The 13,648-nt window shown below is 37.0% G+C and overlaps 1 protein-coding gene across 1 annotated transcript in view; it reads right to left on the minus strand.

Moving 5' to 3' along the window:
• LOC117332942 overlaps positions 1 to 12,603 on the minus strand; it is a 63,200-nt gene extending 50,597 nt beyond the window's left edge. Inside the window, exons 1-2 of the mRNA XM_033892023.1 lie at positions 12,413 to 12,603; positions 8,445 to 8,688 (exon numbers count right to left, since the gene is read on the minus strand). Coding sequence (XP_033747914.1) covers positions 8,445 to 8,679 — 235 coding nt within the window. The 5' untranslated portion in view covers positions 8,680 to 8,688; positions 12,413 to 12,603. The remainder of the gene's footprint in view (positions 1 to 8,444; positions 8,689 to 12,412) is intronic.
• Positions 12,604 to 13,648: the final 1,045 nt, after the last annotated feature.

The raw sequence follows: 13,648 nt of genomic DNA on the forward strand, positions 1-13,648 counted from the left end.
TCTTTGAACTATACAATGGTTTTCTACATCAACACTCGATTATTTACGGAATACGATTACACACAGAAGCTGAACTTTATAGGTCTATTCCATCAATCTTAATTAAAAAGCAGGCATGACATCTGTATCTGCCCTGTAAGCTTGGCAATGGCCTAAATATACGAAGCAAGACCTGTCATTTGATTCCTTTGATAAATGTTCAAGTTAAAACACTCTTGACTACAATTTCAAATCATTAATCCGCTAAACAATCACGACGATGAAATACCTGGAATATTAGAAATCAAACCACCAATTTCCCCACCAGCAAACAGTGGTAAGCACCAATGGCTGCTCTCCTTCACATACATGAATTCATTCTTAACTCATATTTGGTAACAACAGGAAGACGGAAATGAAAAGTAGCTTGCTGTGTTTATGTGTATTGGGAAGCTAATATCAGGTGGCATGGGAGAGTAATTACTGCTTAAAGGACATCATCTGATTTATAATATTAAATCCAGGCGTCTGTATTATATCAAGGCATCTGTATTATATCTAGGCATCTGTATTATATCTAGGCATCTGTATTATATCTAGGCATCTGTATCATATCTAGGCATCTGTATTATATAAAGGCATATGTATTATATCCAGACCTCTGTATTATATCCAGACCTCTATATTATATCCAGACCTCTATATTATATCCAGACCTCTATATTATATTCAGACCTCTGTATTATATTCAGACCTCTGTATTATATCCAGACCTCTGTATTATATCCAGACCTCTGTATTATATCCAGACCTCTGTATTATATTCAGACCTCTATATTATATCCAGACCTCTGTATTATATCCAGACCTCTATATTATATTCAGACCTCTGTATTATATCCAGACCTCTATATTATATCCAGACCTCTGTATTATATTCAGACCTTTATATTATATACAGTCCTCTGTCAATTGATGATTGAGACTATCCTGTAACTATGAGCACTATAGTGATAACATTGTGTAATTTTCTACACATATATCCATCAATCGTGTTTTATTTTGCTATACAAACATTTAAGGGGTCGGATTAAGTTCTTATTTGTCTACTTTTTCATAGTTTGCTTTGCTCCTTTTAATGACTTTTAAACCATCATAAGATTAATCTAAACTTGTAAGTTAAGTTCAGATAAAAGCGAAATCTCTCTGTAATGACTAATATTATTTAAATAGAATTGTGGCAATTTTTCATCCTTATTTTGAAATAATCGCTATTTTGAAAGATTGCATATTTCTCCAACAAGTCTAGACATCGACAAAATATGTACGGAAAGCATATTGAAGGTATGATTTTTGCAACAACCATGTCAATTTTCATGACAATCGGTTCAATATTTCCAGAACGTGTCATATCCCCTTAATAGATAAGCGAAGAAAATAAACCACAGCAATAGACATATTTTTATTTTTAGTTTCTAGCATTGACGGTACATATCGTATCGACCTTCCAATCTCCGCGGCACGAAGTAAACAGGAAGTCACGGAGACATTAGGATTTTGTATTTATTGATTTATTTAATCTGACTTTCTACCCTGATCTGTTAACGGCCAGTTTACGGAATACGACATATTGATTCTTCAACTTGTAATTCGATAATACATGGAGCTATTTTGTTATAATTTCTCAACCTCTCAGCTATATAGCAAATGTTCTCCGTAGTTCATTAATATCCATTCTCGTAAAGAGGTCCATATAATGAGCACGCGATTGCGTTTTAATGAGTTGCATCAATCAAGTTGACAGCATCCACAGAGAATGACGTCATTTTTCAATGCGCATTACAACAGTTTGCAACACTTCATTTTATATAATGCATTAAAAGATTATTGGAATCTATTTCTTAAAAGGAAACGTATTACATGTAGATATGTTATAGACTTGAATTAATTTTATACACTTTATTTTACCAATGGCGTCCATGTAATCATTACATACATTTATGTAAAACAAATCATTCATTAGAGTTGCTACAGCGCTTACAACGGAGTTAATTATGATCAATCGAAAACAAGAATTGGCTGTTGTATATCTTACACAATACCAAACATACATACTTGTTCGCTATTACTTCCCTCAATCACGGAGCAATTTCATCGAACAGTTAAAAAGTTGTTTGTTACGCTGACGGTGCTGTAAAGCACGTGTAAACACTGATATTACACGCTGTTGGTAGTATATGGCACGTGAAAACTGACATTACACGCTTTTGGTGCTGTATAGTACGTGTAAACACTCACATTACACTCTGTTGGTACTATATTGCACGTGTAAACACTGACATTACACTCTGTTGGTACTATATAGCACGTGTAAACCCTTACGTTGTCTGCTCAGTAGTCCACATCTACTGAAACCCTTACGTTGTCTGCTCAGTAGTCCACATCTACCGAAAACCCTAAGTTGTACTGTCAGTATTTCATTTCTACCTAAACATTTAAAGTTGCCTGGTCAGTAGTCCACATCTACCGAAAACCTTAAGTTGTCTGGTCAGTAGTCCACATCTACCGAAACCCTTACGTTGTCTGGTCAGTAGTCCACATCTACCGAAAACCTTACGTTGTCTGGTCAGTAGTCCACATCTACTGAAACCCTTACGTTGTCTGGTCAGTAGTCCACATCTACTGAAACCCTTACGTTGTCTGGTCAGTAGTCCACATCTACCGAAACCCTTACGTTGTCTGGTCAGTAGTCCACATCTACTGAAACCCTTACGTTGTCTGGTCAGTAGTCCACATCTACTGAAACCCTTACGTTGTCTGGTCAGTAGTCCACATCTACTGAAACCCTTACGTTGTCTCTCAGTAGTCCACATCTACCGAAACCCCTAAGTTGTCTGGTCAGTAGTCCACATCTACTGAAACCCTTACGTTGTCTGGTCAGTAGTCCACATCTACTGAAACCCTTACGTTGTCTGGTCAGTAGTCCACATCTACTGAAACCCTTACGTTGTCTCTCAGTAGTCCACATCTACCGAAACCCCTAAGTTGTCTGGTCAGTAGTCCACATCTACCGAAACCCCTAAGTTGTCTGGTCAGTAGTCCACATCTACTGAAACCCTTACGTTGTCTGGTCAGTAGTCCACATCTACTGAAACCCTTACGTTGTTTGGTCAGTATTCCATATCTACTGAAACCCCTAAGTTGTCTGGTCAGTAGTCCACATCTACCGAAAACCTTAAGTTGTCTGGTCAGTAGTCCACATCTACTGAAACCCTTACGTTGTCTGGTCAGTAGTCCACATCTACTGAAACCCTTAAATTGTCTGGTCAGTAGTCCACATCTACCGAAAACCTTAAGTTGTCTCTCAGTAGTCCACATCTACTGAAACCCTTACGTTGTCTGGTCAGTAGTCCACATCTACTGAAACCCTTACGTTGTCTGGTCAGTAGTCCACATCTACCGAAACCATTACGTTGTCTGGTCAGTAGTCCACATCTACTGAAACCCCTAAGTTGTCTGGTCAGTAGTCCACATCTACTGAAGCCCCTAAGTTGTCTGGTCAGTAGTCCACATCTACTGAAACCCCTAAGTTGTCTGGTCAGTAGTCCACATCTACCGAAAACCTTAAGTTGTCTCTCAGTAGTCCACATCTACTGAAACCCTTACGTTGTCTGGTCAGTAGTCCACATCTACCGAAACCCTTACGTTGTCTGGTCAGTAGTCCACATCTACCGAAAACCTTATGTTGTCTCTCAGTAGTCCACATCTACTGAAACCCTTACGTTGTCTGGTCAGTAGTCCACATCTACTGAAACCCTTACGTTGTCTGGTCAGTAGTCCACATCTACTGAAACCCCTAAGTTGTCTGGTCAGTAGTCAACATCTACCGAAACCCTTACGTTGTCTGGTCAGTAGTCCACATCTACCGAAACCCTTACGTTGTCTGGTCAGTAGTCCACATCTACCGAAACCCTTACGTTGTCTGGTCAGTAGTCCACATCTACCGAAAACCCTTACGTTGTCTGGTCAGTAGTCCACATCTACCGAAACCCTTACGTTGTTTGGTCAGTATTCCATATCTACTGAAACCCTTACGTTGTCTGGTCAGTAGTCCACATCTACTGAAACCCTTACGTTGTCTGGTCAGTAGTCCACATCTACCGAAACCCTTACGTTGTCTGGTCAGTAGTCCACATCTACTGAAACCCTTACGTTGTCTAGGCAGTAGTCAACATCTACTAAAACCCTTACGTTGTCTAGGCTGTAGTCCACATCTACTGAAACCCTTAAGTTGTCTGGTCAGTAGTCCACATCTACTGAAACCCTTACGTTGTCTGGTCAGTAGTCCACATCTACTGAAACCCTTACGTTGTCTGGTCAGTAGTCCACATCTACTGAAACCCTTACGTTGTCTGGTCAGTAGTCCATATCTACTGAAACCCTTACGTTGTCTGGTCAGTAGTCCACATCTACTGAAACCCTTACGTTGTCTGGTCAGAAGTCCATATCTACTGAAACCCTTACGTTGTCTAGTCAGTAGTCCACATCTACCGAAACCCTTAAGTTGTCTGGTCAGTAGTCCACATCTACTGAAACCCTTAAGTTGTCTGGTCAGTAGTCCACATCTACTGAAACCCTTACGTTGTCTGGTCAGTAGTCCACATCTACCGAAACCCTTAAGTTGTCTGGTCAGTAGTCCACATCTACTGAAACCCTTACGTTGTACTGTCAATATTTCATTTCTACCTAAACATTTAAAGTTGCCTGGTCAGTAGTCCACATCTACCGAAACCCTTACGTTGTCTGGTCAGTAGTCCACATCTACCGAAACCCCTAAGTTGTCTGGTCAGTAGTCCACCGTTACTGCTGAGCCCCTAAACTGTCCTGTCTAAAGTCCACATATACTGCTGAGCCGCAAACTGTCCTGTCTAAAGTCCACATATACTGCTGAGCCCCTAAACTGTCCTGTCTAAAGTCCACATATACTGCTGAGCCCTAAACTGTCCTGTCAAAAGTCCACATATACTGCTGAGCCCTAAACTGTCCTGTATAAAGTCCACATATACTGCTGAGCCCTAAACTGTCCTGTCAAAAGTCCACATATACTGCTGAGCCCTAAACTGTCCTGTCAAAAGTCCACATATACTGCTGAGCCCCTAAACTGTCCTGTCTAAAGTCCACATATACTGCTGAGCCCTAAACTGTCCTGTCAAAAGTCCACATATACTGCTGAGCCCTAAACTGTCCTGTCAAAAGTCCACATATACTGCTGAGCCCCTAAACTGTCCTGTCTAAAGTCCACATATACTGCTGAGCCCCAAACTGTCCTGTCTAAAGTCCACATATACTGCTGAGCCCTAAACTGTCCTGTCAAAAGTCCACATATACTGCTGAGCCCCTAAACTGACCTGTCTAAAGTCCACATATACTGCTGAGCCCCTAAACTGTCCTGTCAAAAGTCCACATATACTGCTGAGCCCTAAACTGTCCTGTCTAAAGTCCACATATACTGCTGAGCCCCCAAACTGTCCTGTCTAAAGTCCACATATACTGCTGAGCCCTAAACTGTCCTGTCTAAAGTCCACATATACTGCTGATCCCCTAAACTGTCCTGTCTAAAGTCCACATATACTGCTGAGCCCTAAACTGTCCTGTCTAAAGTCCACATATACTGCTGAGCCCCAAACTGTCCTGTCTAAAGTCCACATATACTGCTGAGCCCCTAAACTGTCCTGTCTAAAGTCCACATATACTGCTGAGCCCCTAAACTGTCCTGTCTAAAGTCCACATATACTGCTGAGCCCCTAAACTGTCCTGTCTAAGTCCACATATACTGCTGAGCTCCTAAACTGTCCTTTCTAAAGTCCACATATACTGCGGGAATGGTGATATTAGGATATCGAATCAAAATTGTCATAACACTAAAGACAAACGAGACTTCGGAAGATACAGCAGGTATTACTGTTGATATTTATCAACCGTGTAATAATAGCTAACGATGGTGATGTACCCCTAATGTCCATTTGTCTGTCTCGCCGATATCAATTATCAACAGGCATACGTCAGTGTCTCGAATATCTCTCCGACGACCGGGTCCGTTTTCAGACAATCGATTTTATAAATGCGACAAAAATATCGGTCGTATATTACTGAATTATCACCCAGTTAAGATGGATTCATTTACCGATATGTTCCTTTTCAATTTTCCTGTTTAGCAGTTTAATCCACAGCCAATTCGTCTAATGTATACATTTCTAACAAATACTCATCTAAGCCTAATGTAATGTTTGAACAAGTCCATGGTCATCGTAACTGATGTGTATAGATTCTATGTATCTGAACGAGTTAAAACTTGTTAAAATTTACAATGTAAGCCTTTACTTGCCCAAAACGTACTCATTCCTGGTACTGTTATTATGCCTATGTTTATTATTAAAGTGATATTTCTATTTTTTTTATGATTTGGCCAAACAAAACACTTCTTGCTTATCCGGTATATTTTGCTATAAAAATGCAATAAACAGTATATCTAACAGCATCTTCAGTAATACCAAATATATTTCAATCCCGTAACTAATATTTTGACATTATGCGCACTCGCGAAATATATTTGGTATTACTGAAGACATTGTTAGATATCCTGTAAATATCACTTTCCGTCATGACGTTGTGCGACTTCACACTAAAACGTCAAACCTTTTTTTCAAATTATACAAATTACACAATTTTTATGATAAACCCCCACACCGTCATTAAATACCAAGATGCATTCAAACTGGTGAAATTCCTATTTTTGCATATCCTACTACATATGGAGGGACTCCTGTTTGTGATTTAGCTTCCGTTGTGTATGTGGAGTGAAATTGAATGAGACATTTGACTTCAATCTCTTATTTCGAAAAGAATCTGTAGTCCGACTTAACTTGGATTTATTATAGGGTATTTTTAGATTTGCTGGTACAAATTGAGTTTAACTGGAGACATGGAGTCCTTGGAATCAAGCTATTTTTTTTTTATCTTTTTCAACAGTGGGCAGCTTTGAACAACCAAGCCTTCGGAATTGTAAAACAATGGGGAAGTTAGGAAAGAAATCGTATCGATATTTATTTGCGTCTTGATTTTACAAATGCAAACGTAAATCAAGAAGCAGACTGGACACGAGGAAATATTCCTTCAGTCAAAGAATTGTGGAGAGCTGGAACTCTTTACCAGGAAATGTAGTTAGCTGGAACTCTTTACCAGGAAATGTAGTTAGCCGGAACTCTTTATCAGGAAATGTAGTTAGCCGGAACTCTTTATCAGGAAATGTAGTTAGCCGGAACTCTTTATCAGGAAATGTAGTTAGCCGGAACTCTTTATCAGGAAATGTAGTTAGCCGGAACTCTTTACCAGGAAATGTAGTTAGCCGGAACTCTTTACCAGGAAATGTAGTTCAAGCACCAAATTAAAACAGTTTTGAAAACCGTTCGGACAAATTTTGGAGTAACGTCATAACATAAACACTAATACATCTTTGTTTGAATAGTATATGGACTGCGATCTGAATATAGTGGCAAGTATGCCTGCGTTCAGAATCCTAGTTCAAGTTATTACTATGTTAAATCGATTGTACACATTTTACACGTGACCATGCAAACCATTTTCTATGTACTGTTAGATATAAATTGTCTGTAATTAGATCTCTGACTGAACTAAATTCCTATCGTTAATATAACTTATTTTCACGTGCAACTTTTGTATCATACGTATATCTGCCAGTATTTTTTATTGAAATGTCATATATATATGACAATGTTTTCTTTAATTAACTATTTGTGGTTCTTAATCTAATAGCGTTTGTCTTATTCTATAACGGCAAATGTTTCATCTAATTTTGACGTCAGAGCCATCCGCACATGCCAGCCTAGCCAGTCATATCGTCGCAATCTAATATAACACGTGCCACGTATTGTTAAATTATGGTCTACGTAATTAAATAACACATATGAGATTCCGTTACGTTGCCTATACTACCGTGGAATTATCATTAGCTTGTAGTGTCTTCTGTTTATTGTGGCATCCCTTGAGATTTGTTACCGGAATAACTACAAGATGTTCTATATCTGTCATTTAAATACACTTTAGTGACATATCACTGTATAATTATAAAAGGAAGAAGAGAATTGTAGGATATGATCACTTCTGAGCTTTAAAGAAAAACAGAATCGTATTGTCCAGGATAACGTATCGTAACGTATTCATATGAATAATAGATATTGAATTATCCCGTTGGTGTTGAACATCCATTATATTCGGGGATAAATTGTCCGAATAATTCCACAATTCGCGGGCAATTATTTGAAAGGTAATTAGTCGACATTCACTTAATCGTGAATTTGATTATTCTTTGATAAATAGATAGTTCGCGAAGACCTATCTCACATGATAATTGAATGATTCGTGGTAAATAAATAACTTATATTTACCTGTGTAATGATGGTATCCATTGGTTCCGGAGTGGTCGGATCTAAATCCATTACACTCTGATAAATACTCGTGTTTCGCCCTTTGAATTACATCTTTAACAAACTCGTCTATTAATTCCGAGTTATCTGTTTCTACACTAGAACTTTTATTCCAAGACATCTTTAATTTGATTTTCCTTCCTGGGCCTTTCCTAAATGCAGATTTAGGACTATCCTTCCCAACAGCGTCCGCCATAATGGTATCCTAAAAAAAGAAATTAAAGCAAAGCATGGGTCCTCTTTATATTAAGAGCAGATTGTAAAGGAGACAGGGAAGAGAGAAACATAAATCACTACGTTACTCCACAGGACCTCGACTACCATACACCTACTATTGGGGTGTATGATAGACGAGACGAGTGCATGTGGTTATACGGGTTCGTTAGTCTTGATCAGAAATCTAAAAATAAAAATAGTTCTAAATAAATGTTGAAATATAGGCAGTTACATTTACACTATATAATTTGCGCGATTTGGTAAATTTAGATATTGGTTGAAGAAAAAAAAAACAGGTTTATATAACCGAAGCTATATACGAACTTATCGTGGAATGCAGTGTAACATGCCCTCAACATGTCTACCAAAAGACATAGCGAAATGACAACTTTTAATTGCAAAATAGAAACATTATTAATATTATTTATTGATACTCCGTGTATATAATAAAACAGAGGCTTGGCACACTTTATATCTATTTTGGAATGTATTTTAATCTGAGACATGACCTTGCAAATGTTTATGAAATCCCTCCAGAAAGCAACATCGCTCAACTGGTCTATATTATATAAACGCAAAACTCACGTTTAATTGGTCAACACGAAAACGGCCCCTGGGTCATTGGTAATATCACATATTGTATTCAAACAATAGGTACGATTGTTTGCCTGAATTATTGGTTAGCGATAAAAGTGTGGATAACAAACAACTTCCTTAACATAGGGATATTCCACCACCGTCGACCTATTTACACATTCGATCTTGACATAACTTAATTACACATCAATGTATTTTCTAATTTTATGTATCACGTGTAATAGAACTTTATACAATTATGATAAAGTAAAGGAGATAACTTATCGAGTTATCAATAGTTACCATGGTAACGATACATTAACGTGAAGTAAAGGAGGTCACTTATCGAGTTATCAATAGTTACCATGGTACCGATACATTAGGGTGGAGTAAAGGAGATCACTTATCGAGTTATCAATAGTTACCATGGTACCGATACATTAACGTGGAGTAAAGGAGGTCACTTATCGAGTTATCAATAGTTACCATGGTACCGATACATTAGGGTGGAGTAAAGGAGATCACTTATCGAGTTATCAATAGTTACCATGGTACCGATACATTGAGGTAAAGTAAAGGAGATAACTTATCGAGTTATCAAAAGTTACCATGGTACCGATACATTAACGTGGAGTAAAGGAGATCACTTATCGAGTTATCAATAGTTACCATGGTACCGATACATTAACGTGGAGTAAAGATCACTTATCGAGTTATCAATATTTACCATGGTACCGATACATTAAGGTGGGGTAAAGGAGATCACTTATCGAGTTATCAATAGGTAACATAATGCTACATTTTAATTTAAACGTACTTCGGAATATAAATGACAAATAGAAAGAGCAGATTACATAGCTATATAGGAGCTGGTTGATAAGTTGTGAGCCTGGTATTGAAGGAGGTACTCAATTATTTCTTTTTAAGTCCTACTATTCTCTGACTATATAAGGCCGTTAACCCAAGGACTGACCTCATTTGGTTAGTTTATATCAAGACAAGCGGCTTCTGCAAAATGGACAAAATCGGTTAGGGTTAGGGTTAGGGTTAGGGTTAGAGTGAAAGAGTCTGTCATTGTCATGGCTGCACTTTACGATTGTGGCTTTAAATTGATTGAACATCCACCTTATTCACCAGATCTCGCTCCATCAGACTTTCATTTATTTCCAAAACTGAAAACAGCTATTTCAGGTACTCTAACCCTAACATGCAGTGGATGACTTTCTGAACTGCCAAGAAAAGGAGTTCTTTAAAAGTGACATTGAGATTCTAAAACACAGCTGGCAAAGTGTATAGATACTGAAGGGGATTATGTTAAAAAATGATACAATATGTCCGGCAAATTTTAAATCCTTCAATATGAGGCTCACATCAATCACCCTCGTGGATCTCTCAATACAATGGCAGTTCTAATGGATACAGTAACCTGATAATACCAGGTATACAACGTGTAACCTAAAAGGTCCCATGAAGACAGTTTGGGCGATACATCCATTCATTGCTAGATCTAAACACAACAGGTGATGCAATGATTTTAAAGAAGGCAGCCAAAAATACAAATCCAAACTAGACATAAACAGGTTAATGTTTGACATTAGGTAATTGTTTGACATGAGATACTAGTATACACAGGAGGTAAATGTTTGACATTAGATATACAGTACACAAGTAAATGTTTGACATTACACAGGTAAATGTTTGACATTACACAGGTAAATGTTTGACATTACACAGGTAAATGTTTGACATTAGATATACAGTACACAGGTAAATGTTTGACATTACACAGGTAAATGTTTGACATTAGATATACACAGGTAAATGTTTGACATTACACAGGTAAATGTTTGACATTACACAGGTAAATGTTTGACATTAGATATACACAGGTAAATGTTTGACATTACACAGGTAAATGTTTGACATTAGATATGCACAGGTAAATGTTGGACATTACGCAGGTAAATGTTTGACTAGTATATATGCACATGTAAATGTTTGACATTAGATATACAGTACACAAGTAAATGTTTGACATTACACAGGTAAATGTTTGACATTAGATATACACAGGTAAATGTTTGACATTACACAGGTAAATGTTTGACATTAGATATACACAGGTAAATGTTTGACATTACACAGGTAAATGTTTGACATTACTCAGGTAAATATTTGACAATACACAGGTAAATGTTTGACATTAGATATACACAGGTAAATGTTTGACATTAGATACACACAGGTAAATGTTTGACATTACACAGGTAAATGTTTGACTATAGACGTACATAGGTAAATGTTTGACTATAGATATACACAGGTAAATGTTTGACTATTAGATATACACAGGTAAATGTTTGACATTATATATACACAGGTAAATGTTTGACATTAGATATACACAAGTAAATGTTTGACATTTGATATGCACAGGTAAATGTTTGACATTATATATACACAGGTAAATGTTTGACATTATATATACACAGGTAAATGTTTGACATTACACAGGTAAATGTTTGACATTACACAGCTAAATGTTTGACATTACACAGGTAAAAGTTTGACATTAGATATACACAGGTAAATGTTTGACTATTAGATATACACAGGTAAATGTTTGACTATAGACGTACACAGGTAAATGTTTGACATTACACAGGTAAATGTTTGACATTAGATATACACAGGTAAATATTTGACTATTAGATATACACAAGTAAATGTTTGACATTAGATATACACAGGTAAATGTTTGACTATTAGATATACACAGGTAAATGTTTGACTATTAGATATACACAGGTAAATGTTTGACTATAGACGTACACAAATAAATGTTTGACATTAGATATTCACAGGTAAATCTTTGACTATAGACGTACACAGGTAAATGTTTGACATTACACAGGTAAATGTTTGACATTAGATATACACAGGTAAATGTTTGACATGAGTTATACACAGGCAAATATTTGACATTACACAGGTAAATGTTTGACATTAGATATACACAGGTAAATGTTTGACATTACACAGGTAAATGTTTGACATTAGATATACACAGGTAAATGTTTGACATGAGTTATACACAGGTAAATATTTGACATTAGATATACGTATTGAATACTTACTTTCGATTTCACTAATCCTCAAATTCTTGCACGAAAACTCAGATTTAATTTTGTTCGATGCAACCCAATGAAAGACAAAGTTAGATTCCCATTTCCAAGTGAAACACTGACATTGTGATCCTACCGTGTAGCATTAATGCTTGTAGCCTCTATACCCTACTGCATGCTTGTCAACATTCTAGCTTAGAGTGGATCGTTATTTTTGTCGTGACTGCGCATGCGTGACCGTGAAGCTGTGTTAGATGCTATGGTTGATGGCGACACCACTATTGTGCCATCTGTCAACCGAGTCCTTGGTGCGCTTTAAGAATCTTTGTCAGCTTAAAGCTTACAGTAACAATATCTCATGTATACTTTTCCAGCTTATGTTCTCTTATACCAAGTATCTCTATATTCTCTTATTGCCATAATTATATCATTCAGATGGACTCAAGTATGAAATTATCAAAAATGCATCCAAGTAATAATTTTAAACGATAAGCTTGCACTAAGGTATATGCCAGCTCTCCGTGTGACGTTGTCTTGATGGTCATCAATAATTCCAAACAATATCGACCTGTGGAAGTGTTACCACGCCAGGTTATCACGAGTACCTTAGGTTTGTCTACGTGAATAATGTACACTAATGTCACATTTCCGCTCTATGGTATGTCATTGGAGTACCGTTTGGCATCATTGTGTTACATTACGTTAAGGGACGGCGAGACTACGGAAGGTCCCCGACTCATTCCGCAATAGCCAGAGATATAGCAACTGTTACAAATCCATGTATTCTGTATATAAAAAAAATATTGTGAAAAGGAATGATAGTTTGAAACAACTCGATTAACAAAGCAATCAGCCGTTCTTATACGTATCGAAGATTCTCGTATCCGTTATGGCAAATTGAAATTGTATAATTTCTTTTGGTTTCGTATGCTTATATAAAGGATTCTTCAGCTTACAACGTACGTAACTAGGGTCTATATAAAATACACTCTATAAGATATTTCGTAATTGATTAGGAGGTTATGTTTATACAGAAAACTGAATTCGGAATACGATGACAATGCAGTAGGACAAAAAACATTCCGTGATATATATACCAGGAAAGTTTGAATAATAACCCAATGTTTGCTAATACATATGGAAATTTATGAAGACACAACAAGCGGATAATAAGAAAAATATTAATATGTAACTGAATCCCTAATCCACTACTGAAGCGGATTCGCTATTCGATTCCCAATATCAAAA

This window comes from Pecten maximus, chromosome 8, assembly GCF_902652985.1.
Source record: "Pecten maximus chromosome 8, xPecMax1.1, whole genome shotgun sequence".
Classification (NCBI taxonomy): Eukaryota; Metazoa; Mollusca; class Bivalvia; order Pectinida; family Pectinidae; genus Pecten; species Pecten maximus.